We start from the raw sequence: 15,691 nt of genomic DNA on the forward strand, positions 1-15,691 counted from the left end.
GATGTAGAGATTACTTAGAAATTAAAAAAGAATTTTTTTAACCTAGGAAATTACCGTTGGTTCAATGCTACTGACTGAAGTACAGACTTTATTTGAATTTTTCCCCCCTAATGTCCATTTTTGTTTCGGGATCCCACATTGCATTTATTTGTGGTGTCTCCTTAGTCTTCTCCAGTCTGTGACAGTTCCTCAGTCTTTCCTTGTCTTTCATGACCTCAATACTTTTGCAGAATACTGCTCAGTTATTTTCTATAATGTCTCTCAGTTTGGGTTTGTCTGGTGTTTTCATGATTAGATTGAGATGGGGCATCTTTGACAAGAATTAAACGAAGGTCATGGTTAAGGTGATGCCTGCCAGGTTTCTCCACTGTCAAGTTACTGTTTTTCCCTTCATGATTAAATAACAGGGGTGCCTGGGTGGTTCAATTTGTTAAATGTGGGACTCTAGATTTTATTTAGCTCAGGTTAGTCTGCACACTGGGCACAGAGCCTGCGTGAGATTCTCCGATTTCCTCTCCCACTGCCCCCCCCCCCCCCCACTGATGTGCTCTCTCTCTCAAAAAAAAAAAAAAAAAAAGTTAATTAATTAAAAATTAAAAAAATAAACATATTGTGGGAGATTCTAGGAGAATCATCTCATTCTTTCCCAGGCTGTGTTGGAGGATGCCAACCTAGTACCTTGGGCCTCAAACACTACATGGGCTACTCTGGGGGTCCTACCATCCATTCCCAATGTTAATGCTGGATGGTGGGAGTAGGAATATTTATTTTTTGTATATATCCGAATGGTTATTGGAATTTACACACATATATACATAAGACTGAGAATGTGTATCTTTTTTCAAGCATATTGTCTATTACTAATTATAACTTACATATTTTTTCTATAATGCATACACTGATTTTTAGTATTCATATTCTATCTAAAATCCTTACTTAGCTTTCCTATTAATTCAAAATTGTGCGGGTACCTGGATGGCTCAGTTGGTTAAGTGTCTGAGTCTTGATTTACCCTCAGGTCATGATCTCATGGTTCAAGAGACAGCCCGGAATGGGGCTCTGCACTGACAGCATGGAGCCTGCTTGGGATTCACTCCCTCTCTCTACCATTCCCATACTTACTCTCTCTCTTCAAATAAATAAACATTAAATATTGTGTAGCTTATTTTGATTAAGTAAATAATAATACTGTCAATGAATAATGAGTGTACTTAATCTGAATTTTATTTTTATTTATTTAAAGTTTATTTATTTATTTTGAGAGAGAGAGAGAAAGCACGAGTCAAGGAGGAGGAGAGAGGGAGAGAGAGAGAATCCCAAGCAGGCTCCTCGCTGCCAGCGGCAGGGTGGAACCCAGGAACCATGAGATCATGATGCAAGGCGAAGTCCAATACTTAATCCACTGAGCCACTCAGGCGCTCCTGAATTTTAACAGATTTTTCTGAAAAAAAAGAAAAAAAATATATATATATATAGTAAGATAATTATTTTATTCAAAATTATAAAATACGCAGTAAGTAAAAATAAGGCTGTATACAATAATAATGGCGTCGGATTAAAACCACAGGAGAAAAAAAATTATCCACGAGTCCATACTGATATCAATAAATAGGTGAATAAATAATTGGAGACGACAGGACAGCTCTTCCGGACAACTTTCTCCGACGACCCGCGCCGGTGGGGGTCAGGGCTGAATGAGACACAGGCGCACGACCCGCCGGCTGAGTCCTGACCCCAGCCCTCCCACGGACGTCGCGGAGGGTCTACAGCTCCGCGCAGCCACCAGAACAGCGGAAGTCCCGAAACCGCCGCGCCACTGCCCGGGGCGGGGCGGGGCCGCGGAGCCTCCTGGGACGCACACATCCGGGTCTCGGCGCGCGCACGCGCACCCGCCCCAAACATGGCCGCCGCCTCGGGCCCGGCCGCCCGCCTGCGGGAGGTGAGTGCCGCCGCGCCCCTCGGCTTCTCGGTTCCTCACTTTCCCTCCGGACAGTGATGTGGGGGGCGGGGGGTATGTGGAGGCGGGGAGGGGTCAGCCGGATGTCGGTGTGGTGTGTCCGGTGCGTCCGCGGGAGGTTTTCACGGGAGGAGAGGGTGCGTCCGGCTCGTAGGGGCGCGGGTCGGCCCGGGGCATGGCTGCCCTAGCGACTAAAGACGCAAATCCGCGCTGGTGTGGACGTTCCCCGGTGGGGATGGACGCCCCCGGCGGGTGAAGACGTCTCAACTCTTTCCTTCGCGTTGCTCAGGGTATCTGCGCTCGTTTCCGGCTGGTCCTTCCCCAGGGAACGTTTGCCCTGGCCTGCCGGGTGTCCTGGCCCGGCCGCTGGGGCGAACCCCTAGTCGACCGTTCATCTGCCGGATAGTAGGTAGATCCGCGTCGGTGGGTCTCAGGCCAAAGTGGCCGCGTTGCGCCGGTAGACTGTGCCATTTCTCACGGAGTCCCGCAGGTGTCACCACGCACCTGTTTGGTTTTTTTTTTTCCCCTCCACCTAATACCTGCCAGTCAGATATTACCACTCTCAGGGCCGCGTTGTTCCACCTGTTTAGGGGCCGTTTCACTTTCCTCTTCCTTGGTTTCGTGGTTCATTTTTTTTTTTTAACTCCTCAAACCCCCAGTAGTTCTTTTTTTTTTTTAAATCCCTCTAACCCCCCAAAAGTTTTTGTACATACAGAGAAGTTGAAATACTTTTGCGACCTCATACCGACCCGTTAACATCTGATGTATATTTGCTGTATCCGTATATTTTCCTCTGCCCATCCTTTCAGCCATTCATTAATCTTTTTGGGGCGCATTCAAAGTAAGTTGTAGATAGTACAGTGTTTCCCCCTCAATGTTTCCCTCTCAAACACTACACTACTGCTTTTTTAAGTTTTTGAGGCAAAATTGACTTACGGTGAGATGGTGAAATGCATAGATCTTCATTGTACCACTGCATAGTTTTGACAAATACTACCCAAACTTTTATCACAATTACCATGACCACAGAAAGGTCTGTTATCCTTTGCCAATTAAAAAAAAAAAAAAGTTGGTTGTTAGGGACTTGAGCTTGTAAAAATATGTGTTGACTACCAAGCCTTTGTTTTCTTTCTTTCTCCCCTGCCACCCCCGGCAGAACTTTCCTTCATTCTATTGCTTGTTTCTCTCTTCACACCCAATTTTTTTATTTTTAAAAGTTTCACACAGAGAAGTGGCAGGAATAGTTCAATTAAGACTTGTAAAACTATCCAGATTCTGAAGTTATTAATACTTTGTCACATTAGCTTTTCTTTTCTCCCTGCCTCAAACATGTGCACACACATACTGTTTTTATATTTTACACACACACACACACACACACACACACACACACCCCTCCCAAGAGAGTAAAAGGTTCATTACTCACATAATAAGACTTTCTTGGGAGAGTAGGGCAGATTTCCCCAGGTAATCCAAAAAGAGCTTGAGAGCAGGAAAAGGAGACTGGCTGGGCTTTAACTGTGATTAGAGAGTGGAATTGGGATGAGGGTGGCCTAGCTTTTGTTGGGGCTTGCATGGTGTGAGCACCCTGCTAACACCAAGGAGAAAGTACACAGGCTTTCTAGTTAGCTTACCTACATGTGGGGCAGTAGGGGGGGACAGGGGAGGCTTGAAAAATGCTAGCAGTCATCATCAAAATGGAGTCACACTTTGTCACAATTGGCATTAGGATAGAGTTGAAGTTGGTGGGAAACTATTTTTGTTAAAGAATACATCACTTAAACAAGTAAAGTAAACATTATCATGGGTGGTCCAAAGAGATTGGGGGGAACCATGTGGGTGGGGTTGGACAGCTGAGGTCTGCCACAATTTGATATCAGACATCCAGGCATCAAGCCTAGGTGGAACCCTTTGCAGGGTTGTAGAGACTGGGGATAAAGCCCTTCAGACGTCAGTGCCTTGGAATAGATTTCTATACAAGCTTGGCACATCCATATAAAACTGTTACTTCTCTTGTGAAATCTTAAGGTATCAGAAGCATTCCAATGGGATCTAGACAAGTGGTTCTGACCCCAGCAGACTCATCACCTTTTTTTTTTTTTTTAATAGACAGCTTTATTGAGTAGCGCCTGGGTGGCTCAGTCAGTTAAGCTTCCGATTTCGCCTCAGGTCATGATCGAGAGCTCTGGTCAGACTGTGTTGACAGCTCGGAGCCTGGAGCCTGCTTCAGATTCTGTGTCTCCCTTTCTCTACCCATCCCCTGCTCACGTTCTGTCTCTCTCTCAAAAATAAATATGAAATTAAAAATTCTAAAGACAGCTTAATTGAGATATAATTCACAGCTTTATTGGTATATACAATTAACCCTTTAAGGTATACAATTTAGTGTTTCTTAGTATATTCACTATATTGTGCATCCATCACCACTATCAAGTTAAAATATTTTTATTATCCCCCAATAGAAAACCTCTGCTCCCCCCCCCCCCCCCCCCCAAGAAAAAGGAGAAGAAGACCTGTGCCAATTAGCAGCCACTCCTCATCTCTTTTATCCCTTTGAGCCCTAGGCAATCATTAAACTTTTTGTCTCTGTGCATTTGCCTATTCTAAACTGTTCATAAATGGCCATACAATATAGAGTCCTTTTTGGGGGGGCTTCTTTGACTTCGCATAATGTTTTCAAGGTTCATCCTTGTAGCAGCATCTATCAGTACCTAGTTCATTTTTATGTATAAGTAATGTCCCATTGTATGGATACACCTCATTTGTTTCCGTTCATTAGTAGATGAACATTTGAGTTGCTTCCACTTTTTGGATGTTAGGAATAACACTTCTGTAAACATTCATGTATACTTTTGTGGGGGTGGATGTATTTTTTTATTTTCTTGGATAACTGCATTAGGAGTGGGACTGAATATATCCATTCTACTGGGCATGAAGTAGTATCTCACTGTGGTATTGATATGCATTTCCCTGATAGTTAATGATGTTGAGCATCTTTTTCATTGTGCTTATTTGTCCATTTGTATATCTTTGGAGAACTATCAGTTCAGATCCTTTGCCCGTTTATTAAGTGGGTTATTCATCTTTTAATTATTGGATTGAAAGGGTTATTTATTTATTCCAGGTATCTGTGCCCTATCATATATATGATTTGCAAATATCTTAACCTATTCCGTGTTATTTTTTTTTTAAGTTTATTTATTTATTTTGGGAGAGAAACAGAGAGGGAGGGAGGAGCAGAGAGAAAGGGAGAGAGAGAGAATCCCAAGTAGGCTCCGTACTGTCAGTGCAGAGCCTGATGCAGGGCTTGACCTCATGACTTGTGAGATCGCGACCTGTGCCAAGATCAAAATTTGGACACTTTATTAATAATTTAATAATTATCAAATTTATTAAGCATACATTGACTTATTACAGGTTTATTGAGATCTAATTCACATACATAAATTCATCCAAAGTGCACAATTCAGTGGCTTTCAGTATGTTTACAAAGCTGAGCAACCATCACTGCTATGTAATTCCAAATGTTTTCATCAGGCCAACAAGAAACCCCATGCTCTTTCTCCTAGCACCTAGCAACCACTAATTGACTTTCTGTCTATATAGAATTACCTGTTCTGGACATTTCATATAAATATGATCATACAATGTATAGTCTTTTGTGTCTGAGTTCTTTCACTGAGGATAATGTTTTTAAGGTTTATCTATGTTGTTGAAGCATTCATTTATCAGTACCACATTCCTTCTTATGGCTGAAGAATGTTCCATGGTGTGAGTTTCCATATTTTGTTTAGCCATTCTTCAGTTGATGGACATTTTATTTGAGTTTCGACTTTTTGTTTATTATGAATAGAGCTGCTATGAACTTGCAATTCACATACAAGTTTATGTTTGGATATATGTTTGCATTTGTCTTGAGTAGATAGGTAGGAGTAGATTTCTGGGTAACATAACTCTCTGTTTAACTTTTTGAGGAGCTGTCAGACTGTTATCCTAAGCAGCTGCACCATTTTAATTCCCACCAACTGGAAACTGGGTTCCAGTTTCTCCACATCCTCACAACACATGTTATTGTCCATTTTTTATATTGGCAACACTTGTGAGTATGAAGTGGCATCTCACTGTGGTTTTGATTAGAATTTCCCTAATGACAATGATGTCGACCATCTTTTCATGTGCTTGTTGGCCGTCTGGATGTCTTCTTTGGAGAAATGTCTATTCAGATCCTTTGCCTGTTTTTAAAAATTAAATATTTATTTTTGAGAAAGAGAGGGAGAGTGAGGGGCAGAGAGAGAGAGAGAGAGAGAGAGATTGATTGATCGATTCCAAAGCAGGCTCTCAGCTGTCAGCGCAAAGCCTGACACAGGGCTTGAACTCACGAACCGTGGGATTATGACCAGAATTGAAGTTGGATGCTTAACCAACTGAGCCATCCAGGTGCCCCTATCTTTTGCCTATTTTTAAACTTTGGATTGTTTTGGTTTTGAGTTGTAAGAGTTTAATATCTTCTGTATACAAATCATTTATTAGATGTATACTTTGTAAGTATTCTCTCCCATTTGGTGGGTTGTCATTTCACTTTCTTAAGGGTGAATAACTCTTATTTCAATAAAGGAAGCATCTATTATAGATTAAATGGATGTTCCCTTTACCCCTTAAGGCCTATTTTCCATATTCCCAGAACAGTCATGATCACAGCTTTGGTAGGTATCTTGCCAGGGCTTTTTAATATTTTTACTTCCAGAATTTTTGTATGTCTACAAAATTTCCCCAAGTGGTATCATGGTGTATATGTCTGACTTAGTTCTTTTAAATACACACATTCTTCCTTCCCCTACAGACCTCTAGGAGGGTGCTTTCCATCTTGTCTTCACAGGACATCCAAGGCCACCCAGGCCCCAGTGTACTCAGAGGGTCTAGTATGGGAAACATGCAGTATGGTGGCAAGGCAGCCTCAGGAGGCCTGTTCCTGTAGGTGAAGAACTCATAATGACCAGGAGTGACATCTGGGACATGGCCCTCTTGAGCAGCTGGCTCCTCCACATCACTGTTGAATGCTGTGGATGTAGCAGGTTTCTAGGGTCTTGGTCTTGGCTTTAAAGTAAACTATTCTGATGTTTTATTATTAGGTGGGATATTTACCTTGATTCCTTATATCCTTAATTGTTAAGAATTTTCATCAGGAATTGGAGTTTTCCTTAAAGTACTTTCAGAATTTATTAATATAGGTTAAAGGGGTCTACTTTTTTTTTTTTTTAAGTAGGTTTTATGCCCAGTGTGGAGCCCAATGCAGGGACTGAACCCATGACCCCAAGATCAAGACCTGAGCTGAGATTGAGTCAGTCGCTTAACCAGCTGAGCCACTCAGGCACACCAAAGGGGTCTACCACTTTAATTGAGAACATTTTGATCATGAATCTGGGTGAGATTTCCACAAATCTCTTTCTTAATTTATTGAGATAGGGTGTAGAGGACTTCTACTTTTATCTGAAAATATGGGGAATTGTATCAATTGACATTCTAATGTATCCCAGTCCTTGCATTCCTAGGATAAATCCAAGTTGCCATTTTGGTAACTTTCTACCGTTTCTTAGTTAAATCCCCTTCTCATGACTGATAATGCTTATATGTGCTTTTTTTTTTTATGTATATTTATTTTTGAGAGAGAGAATGCGAGCAGGAGAGGGGCAGAGAGAGAGGGAGACATAGAATCTGAAGGAGGCTCCAGGCTCTGAGCTGTTAGCACAGAGCCCAACACAGAACTCGAACCCACAAACCACGAGATCGTGACCTGAATCAAAGTCGGACGCTCAACCGACTGAGCAACCCAGGCGCCCCTTGTGTGACTTTTTTTTTTATGATCACTCTCACCAAAGTGTGTCTGTTTTGTCAGGCTTTTGAAATAACAGACTGGCAGCATTTCAAATAAGAACATAGGGCTCGAACTCACAAACCGCAAGATCATGACCTGAGCTAAAGTTGGACACTTAACCAACTAAACCACCCAGGTGCCCCACCAACTTTTTTTTTTTTTTTTTTTAAGTTTATTTATTTTGAGAGAGTGAGAGAGAGAAAATCCCAAGCAGGCTCTGTGCTGTCAGCCTGATGCAGGGCTTGATCCCACAAACTGTGAGACCATGACCTGAGCCAAAACCAAGAGTGGGACGCTCAACCAACTGAGCTGTGCAGGCACCCCACCAGGCCAACACTTTCTGAGGAACTGTTAGCTGCATCCTCATTTGCCACATGTTTTGAGATACACCAGTTCCATTGTTTAGTTTGGTGCTAGGTGTTTCCTAATTTGTTGAGATTTCTCTTGAATCTGAATTACTGAGAAACAGGTTTTCATTTTTCCAAAAAAAATAGAGGTTTGTTTTACTTACTGTTTTTCTTTCTTTTTTTAAGTTTCTTACTTATTTTGAGAGAGAGAGAGAGAGAAAGAAAGAAAACATGAATGGGGGAGGGGCAGAGAGAGAGGGAGAGACAGAGAATCCCAAGCAGGCTCTGCTCTGTCAGCACAGAGCCTGATGCTGTCCTGGAACTCATGAACTGTGAGATCATGACCTGAGCCCAAATCAGGAGTTGGATGTTTAACCCACTGAGCCACGCAGCCACTCCACTTACTGTTTTTCTTATGTTTGGTTTTCTTTCTGCTACTCGTTTTTAACATGACCACATTTGTAGTCAAGAGGCCATGGTCCGTGTCATACTGTGGTGTGGCTTTGGTTGAACTTGTTCTTTGGCCTGGTATTGTCAGTGTTAGCAAATGTTCCACTTGCACCTGGAAAGCATTTGTTAGGCTCTAATTATCGACTCATGGCTCTTCATCCAGTTGTTATTGCTGCATTTTATATGATACTGGTGCATATAATATGGTCATTGCTAGATTTGATTTATATATTTTTTGAAGTTTATTTTGAGAGCGCATAAGTATGAGCGGAGAAGGGGCAGAGAGAGAGAGAGAGAGATGGGGGGAGAATCCCAAACAGGCTCTGTGCTGTCAGCCTGGAGCCTAACCTGGGGCTTGAACCCATGAACCATGAGTTCATGACCTGAGTCAAAATCAAGAGTTGGATGCTTAATTGAATGAGCCACCCAGGAGCCCCTGGATTTGATTTAAATCCACGTTCATCATTTCCTTTTCTTTGCATTTCTTCCTTCTGGGTTTTGTTTTGGTTTTGTTTGTTTGTTTGTTTGTTTTTGTTTTTTTGTGAGTTTTTTTGGTGAAGAAAACAACTTTTTCTAATTCTTCTGGCTAATGTCCTTGGAGATAAATTTTTTTTTGTTTTTCTGAAGCTCTCTTTGTCTTACCCTTACTTTTTTTTTTTTCAAATGTTTATTTATTTTTGAGAAAGAGAAAGAGCATGAGTTGGGGAGGAGCAGAGAGAGAGAAGCAGGCTCCAGAACCTGACATGGGGTGCAAACTCACGGACTGTGGCCTGAGCCGAAGTCATACGCTTAACTGACTGCGCCACCCAGGCGCCCCTTCTCACCCTCACTCTTTTTTTTTTTTATTTTTTTTTTATTTTTTTTTTAATTTTTTCAACGTTTATTTATTTTTGGGACAGAGAGAGACAGAGCATGAACGGGGGAGGGGCAGAGAGAGAGGGAGACACAGAATCGGAAACAGGCTCCAGGCTCTGAGCCATCAGCCTAGAGCCCGACGCGGGGCTCGAACTCACGGACCGCGAGATCGGGACCTGGCTGAAGTCGGACGCTTAACCGACTGCGCCACCCAGGCGCCCCTTCTCACCCTCACTCCTGATTAATAGTGTATCTGAGAGGTTTTCCCCCTCAGCACTTTTTTTTTCCAGAGCAGAAGAAGATGGTTTTATGAAAGCACAGGGACAGGGTCCGTGGGTGGAAAGAGCTGCCTCTCCCTCAGCACTTTTGAAGTAGGCTTCCATTACTTTCAGGTTTCTATTTTTCTCTCAAGTGGTCTGTCGCGATACTTTTTACTCCTTCACCAGTGTTCTCTCTTCTTTCTGCTGGTCTTTAAGACTGTCTTCTTAGGTATAGATTGCTCTCTATTTATGCTTGAGACTCCATGTTTTTTGAGTCTGAGATGCCTACAAGTGGAATTGCTGGGTAGTGGAATATGCCCATCTTATATTTGGATGGTTGCTGCATATGGTTTTTATTCTCACAGCTTGTTTTATTTTTACTCATATGAAAAGTGCATATTTTGTGGGTTTTTTTTTAAAATTTTTTTTTTAGAGAGAGTGAACATGTGAATGAGGACGGGGCAGAGAGAGAAGGAGAGAGACTTTTTTTTTTTTAGGAGAGAGACATTCTTAAACAGTCTCCTTGCTGAGTCCCACAACCCTGAGATCATGACCTGAGCCGAAATCAAGAGTCAGATGTGTAACTGAGTCACTCAGGCACCCCTACATATTTTGTGTTCTTAAAGTTGCAATTTATAATTGTCTCAGTGAGGGTGAGAATGAGCAGATACTCCTGTGTTCAGGATATTTGAATTTTCTCTCCATGAAGTACCTTTTTGTATCTCCTTCCCCCCTTTTTTGTTCTATTCTGTAAGAATTCTTTATAGATCTTGGGCATTATTCCTTTGCCTCTTTTGTATTTTATAATATTGTTTCTCCATTTGCCACTTGTGTTTTGACTCTTACTGTGTTTTTATTGGTGTGGAAATTTAAAACGTTGATACCACATTTGTTCATCTTTATCTGTATGGTTTTTGCTTTTTTTTTTTTTAAGTTTATTTATGACGGCGGGGGGGCGCCATAGAGAGGGAGGGAGAACGAATATGAGCTGAGGAGGGGCAGAGAGAGAGGGAGAGAGAGAAGCCCAAGCAGGCTGTCAGGGCACAGAGCCCAACACAGGGTTTGGACTCATGAACTGTGCAATCATGACCTGAGCAGAAATCGAGTTAGATGCTTCACTGACTGAGCCACCCAGGTGCCCCGGTTTTTTGCTTGTTGATCATGAAGGTGTCCTACACGATTTAAACTTTGATATTACGTTGGGATCTTTCTCCATTTAGAATATTTAAAAAAATATTTCTTTCTGAGGTAAGGATCTTATTTTGCTTACAAAAAATGAGGAGTCATTTGTCTTGATATCATGCAAAGGGTTGGGAGGGTGGTTAGAGGACAATCAGTAATGGTGGAGACACTGGTAGCCACTTACAGAATGGCATCCATTTCCCATGTCAGAGCTAGACTCAGACATGACCTAGCTCTCACAATAACCCTGAGAGGTGGTCATTCACAGCTCCAGGACTTTCAGAACTTCCAGGTCATGGAGTGAAAGCAGAACTCGACCACAAAGCCGGGATGAAAACTGCTCATTCAGCACTGTCATAAGCACACTGTGAAGTTGGGGCTTTGAAAATGTGTCCTGATTGTTGATATGGGTAGTGGGTGGTAGAATAAGCACACAGTCGCCAAGATGGTGTCCCAGTGAGCAGTGACACCTGGCCTCTCATCTTCCACATCTCACTTTCATTCTTTTGGTAATATTTATCTCCATTACCCTTCTTCCTGCTTCTTCTCTAGGAAGATGAAATGCTGTATGGCTCTTTTAACCTGTTCTTGCCTGCATCCCTAAAGTCTCACTTTACCTTCCCCTTATGCAGATATTAATTTGAAAAAGCAAAAATACACAGCACAGAATGTAAATTGGTGCAACCACTGTGGAAAACAGTGGGGAGCTTCCTCGAAAAAATTAAAAATAAAAATACCATATTATCTAGTAATTCCACTCCTGGGTATTTACCCCCAAAAAGAAAATAAAACACTAATTCAAAAAGATATATGCCCCCTGTTTATTGCAGCATTATTTACAATAGCCAAAATATGGAAGCAACCCAAGTGTCTATCAATAGATGAATGGATAAAGATTGTGCTATGTGCATATTACTCATACTTATGAATATTACTCAGTCATAAAAAAGTGAGATTTTGCCATTTGCAACAACACGGATGGATCTAGAGGCTATTATGCTAAGTGAAATAAGTCGAGCAGAGAAAGACATACCATATGATTTCATTTATATGGGGAATCAAAAAAACCCAAATGAACAAACATAAAAAGTAGAATCAAACTGAGATCAGACTGATGGTTGCCAGAAGGGAGGGATGTGGGGATGGGCAAAATGGTGAAGCGGAGTGTGAGGTATAGACTTTTAGTTACGGAGTGAACAAGTCATGGATTAAAGGTACAGTATAGGGAATATAGTCAATAGTATTGTAATGGTGTTATATGGTAACAGATGGTAGCCACTTGTACTGAGCATAGCATAACCTGTAGACTTGTCAAGTCACTGTGTTGTACATCTGAAACCAATGTAACATAGTGTGTCATCTTTATTTCAATAACAAAATAAGCCGGGCAAAATTAATAACAAAATAAAAATATGGATTCACATACCTGGCCCGTCATCATTTTTTATTCCCTTTCAGATATAACGTTATGTACTTAAGTCTTTTTCATTCTTTACTTTTCAGCCTGGGAAATGAGATTGAAAATGACACCTCAGAATATTCCTGAGGAAGAACTATCCTGTGACGTGGAAATGGAAGGATTTGCAAGAGAGGGTTCCCATCTTTCCATTCTAGGTAATAATCGGGACTGTAAGAACTGGGAGGGACATTTGAGGCAGTCAGCTTTAACTCAGGAGAAACCAGGGACTCAGGAAATAATTTGTGAATATTCTGGACTTGGGGAGCGTTTGAGCGCAAGTTCAGACCTTCTGCCATCTAAGAGAGTTCCTACAAATGGTTTTCACATACGTGACTCAGATGTTAAAAGTTTGGATTGCGACCCAGCTTTACACAGTTGTGCAAAAAATTATGTAGCTAAGAGAACTAGTGACAGTGATGCTTGTGGAAGAGCCTTCGACCATTCTGGCGAGGTTTTTCAACTTGGAAGAGATCAAACAAGAGAGAAACCCTATAAATACCCTGAAAGTGTTAAATCTTTCAATCATTTTACTCCTCTTGGTGAACCAAACGTACTGAAAAAGGGGAAGAAACTGTATGAAGGTAAGGATTTGGGGGACATCTTCACCCTGAGTTCGTCTCTTAATGAAAACAGGAGGAGCCACCTTGGAGAGAAACTGTATAAATGCAGTGAATGTGGCAAATGCTTCAAACGGAACTCTTCTCTTGTTTTGCATCACCGAACTCACACTGGAGAGAAACCTTATACCTGTACTGAATGTGGGAAATCATTCTCCAAAAACTACAACCTGATTGTGCATCAAAGAATCCATACAGGGGAGAAGCCCTATAAATGCAATAAATGTGGGAAAGCCTTCAGTGATGGGTCAGCTCTCACACAACACCAGAGAATTCACACTGGGGAAAAACCTTATGAATGTCTAGAATGTGGGAAAACCTTCAACCGAAATTCATCACTGATTTTGCATCAAAGAACTCATACAGGGGAAAAACCATATAGATGTAATGAGTGTGGGAAACCTTTCACCGACATCTCCCACCTCACCGTGCATCTCAGAATCCACACTGGGGAGAAGCCCTATGAATGTAGCAAATGCGGAAAGGCTTTCCGGGATGGCTCATACCTTACCCAGCATGAGAGGACTCACACTGGAGAGAAGCCCTTTGAATGTGTGGAGTGCGGGAAGTCCTTCAACCGAAACTCTCACCTCATTGTGCATCAAAAAATTCACTCTGGGGAGAAACCCTATGAATGTAAAGAATGTGGGAAAACTTTCATTGAGAGTGCTTACCTCATCAGGCACCAGAGGATTCATACTGGTGAGAAGCCCTATGGCTGTAACCAGTGTCAGAAACTTTTCAGGAACATTGCTGGCCTCATCCGGCACCAGAGGACTCATACTGGTGAGAAGCCCTACGAGTGTAATCAGTGTGGTAAAGCTTTCAGAGACAGTTCCTGTCTGACCAAGCACCAGAGAATTCACACAAAGGAGACCCCATACCAGTGTCCTGAATGTGGAAAGTCCTTCAAGCAGAACTCTCACTTGGCGGTACATCAGAGACTCCACAGCAGGGAGGGTCCCAGCCAGTGTCCTCAGTGTGGGAAAACGTTCAGAAGGAGCTCGTCCCTCATCCGACATCAAAGAAAACACTCTGGAGAGCAGCCCATGGAAACATAATGATTATGGGCCACATTCATCTACTGACTGGCTCTCAAGAAGCTGTGTGAAGGAGGAATGTCTTCAGAGGTGACTTTTCCCTGTCAGACAATAATGTTTTAAGCTATTCAGTGAACTGATGAATGTGAGGCATTCCTTAGCCATACTATTCAATCTATACATTGAGGAACTCCTGGAGAAAACACAGGGTAGTAGTAAATGTAGAAGAGGCTTCAGGAATGATGCAGCTAGTACCAAACATAATAGCACACACACTGGAATAAAATCTGTGGATGTCAAGAAGGTACTCTGAAGATGCATCAGAGTGCTTAAGAAAGAACCTATGGATGTGTTCAGTGTGTAATCAGTATGTGGAATACTTTAATGAGGAACATCTGCCTCGTACATAAGCAAACTTTTATTAGGATCAAGTGTAATTAGTGGCAGGAGCTCTTACCGTCTACTCTGTATCAACCAAGACATCCTGGTGATAGACCCCATACAACACTCCACCCCACAGCAACCACAGAATCGCAGTTAGATTTTGCTGTTTGTATGTATTTCTATGTTACAGCCCTGTCAGACGTTCAGGATTTATTTCAGAAGGGGCACGTAGGTGAGGACGTTGCTTGTGAATGAACAATGAAATTCTCCCTTTTAATACTGGAGCAGGGTTGTACTAAGATGGAAAGGGTTGCTGCTGAGAAATGTGATGCGTTGCTTTAGTTGTGGAAATAAAAATAGAACGAGTTCTTACATTTCTGTTATCACTCCCCATTGTTCATCTAGTACACTGCTAATTTGTTCCATGCAGTCATGCCGAACCATGATTATAAAGGTTTTGTTACCATGTTGAAAATGCCTATAATATGGAAGGCAACAACAACAATAAAAAAAGCATAAAATAGAAGGCTTGCTGTTACTACAGCCATGTAAAGACATGTGCACATACGGATGTAGATTGGAAATTTGTCAGAGAGAAATAAACATGGCTTTCTTAGGGGCCTCCATTCATGTCTGATTTTTTCTATATTGTAAAATATACATTGTTGCTATAATATTTTGATAAGGAATAAAAAGAGAAAGCCAAAAGGCAAATTTTGGGTTTCTTTGGACTTTTTTTTTTTTTTTTTTTATAATGAAAAGGGGCTAGTTCAGCGTCACAGGGCAGCTATAAGTATGGATGAAAGGCATCCAGGAAGAAGTTTCTCTCAAGTCAGGGCATCCCATGACCCAAGGCATAAGAATAATTTCCTTTTTTGGAGACCTGGAGGTGAGGAGAGAATAGGGCTGAGAAAATAGGGAGTGGGAGGCTGTTGAGAGGTCTAGGATGATCTGGGAACATCCCTCCTGAGGAAATACAGTGCTGGCCAGGGGAGAGCTGCCCAGGCTGGTTGGCAGGTCTGCAGAGCCCTGGGGGTGGCTCCCCTTGAGAGTCACTGAGTGAAGGCTGTGAGATAATAAGTTTATGTTGTTTTAAGCTGCTGAGTTTGGGATAATCTGTTATGGAAACAATAGAAAACTAACACACATTATAGAAAATACTTGCCTGCCCTTTCCCTCTCTTCCTTGCGCTCCTTTCTGATACTCCAGCAGGGCCATTGCCAATTTACACCACTCTTTCTTATAAGTTAGGAAAAGAGCCCCGTTGG

General features: G+C 42.0%; 1 protein-coding gene across 1 annotated transcript; it reads left to right on the plus strand.

The window, feature by feature from the left end:
* The first annotated feature begins 1,844 nt into the window (after positions 1-1,844).
* Positions 1,845-15,137, plus strand: ZNF329 (zinc finger protein 329). Its single transcript, XM_045440281.1, has 2 exons — positions 1,845-1,939; positions 12,427-15,137. The coding sequence occupies exon 2, from the start codon at positions 12,435-12,437 to the stop codon at positions 14,058-14,060; it is 1,626 nt and encodes a 541-aa protein (XP_045296237.1). The 5' UTR covers positions 1,845-1,939; positions 12,427-12,434; the 3' UTR covers positions 14,061-15,137.
* Positions 15,138-15,691: the final 554 nt, after the last annotated feature.

This window comes from Leopardus geoffroyi, chromosome E2 (assembly GCF_018350155.1).
Source record: "Leopardus geoffroyi isolate Oge1 chromosome E2, O.geoffroyi_Oge1_pat1.0, whole genome shotgun sequence".
Classification (NCBI taxonomy): Eukaryota; Metazoa; Chordata; class Mammalia; order Carnivora; family Felidae; genus Leopardus; species Leopardus geoffroyi.

Excerpts from the sequence above, each read along its gene's own strand:
- ZNF329 (XM_045440281.1), top strand. The coding sequence starts at position 12,435 with ATGAGATTGAAAATGACACCTCAGAATATTCCTGAGGAAGAACTATCC.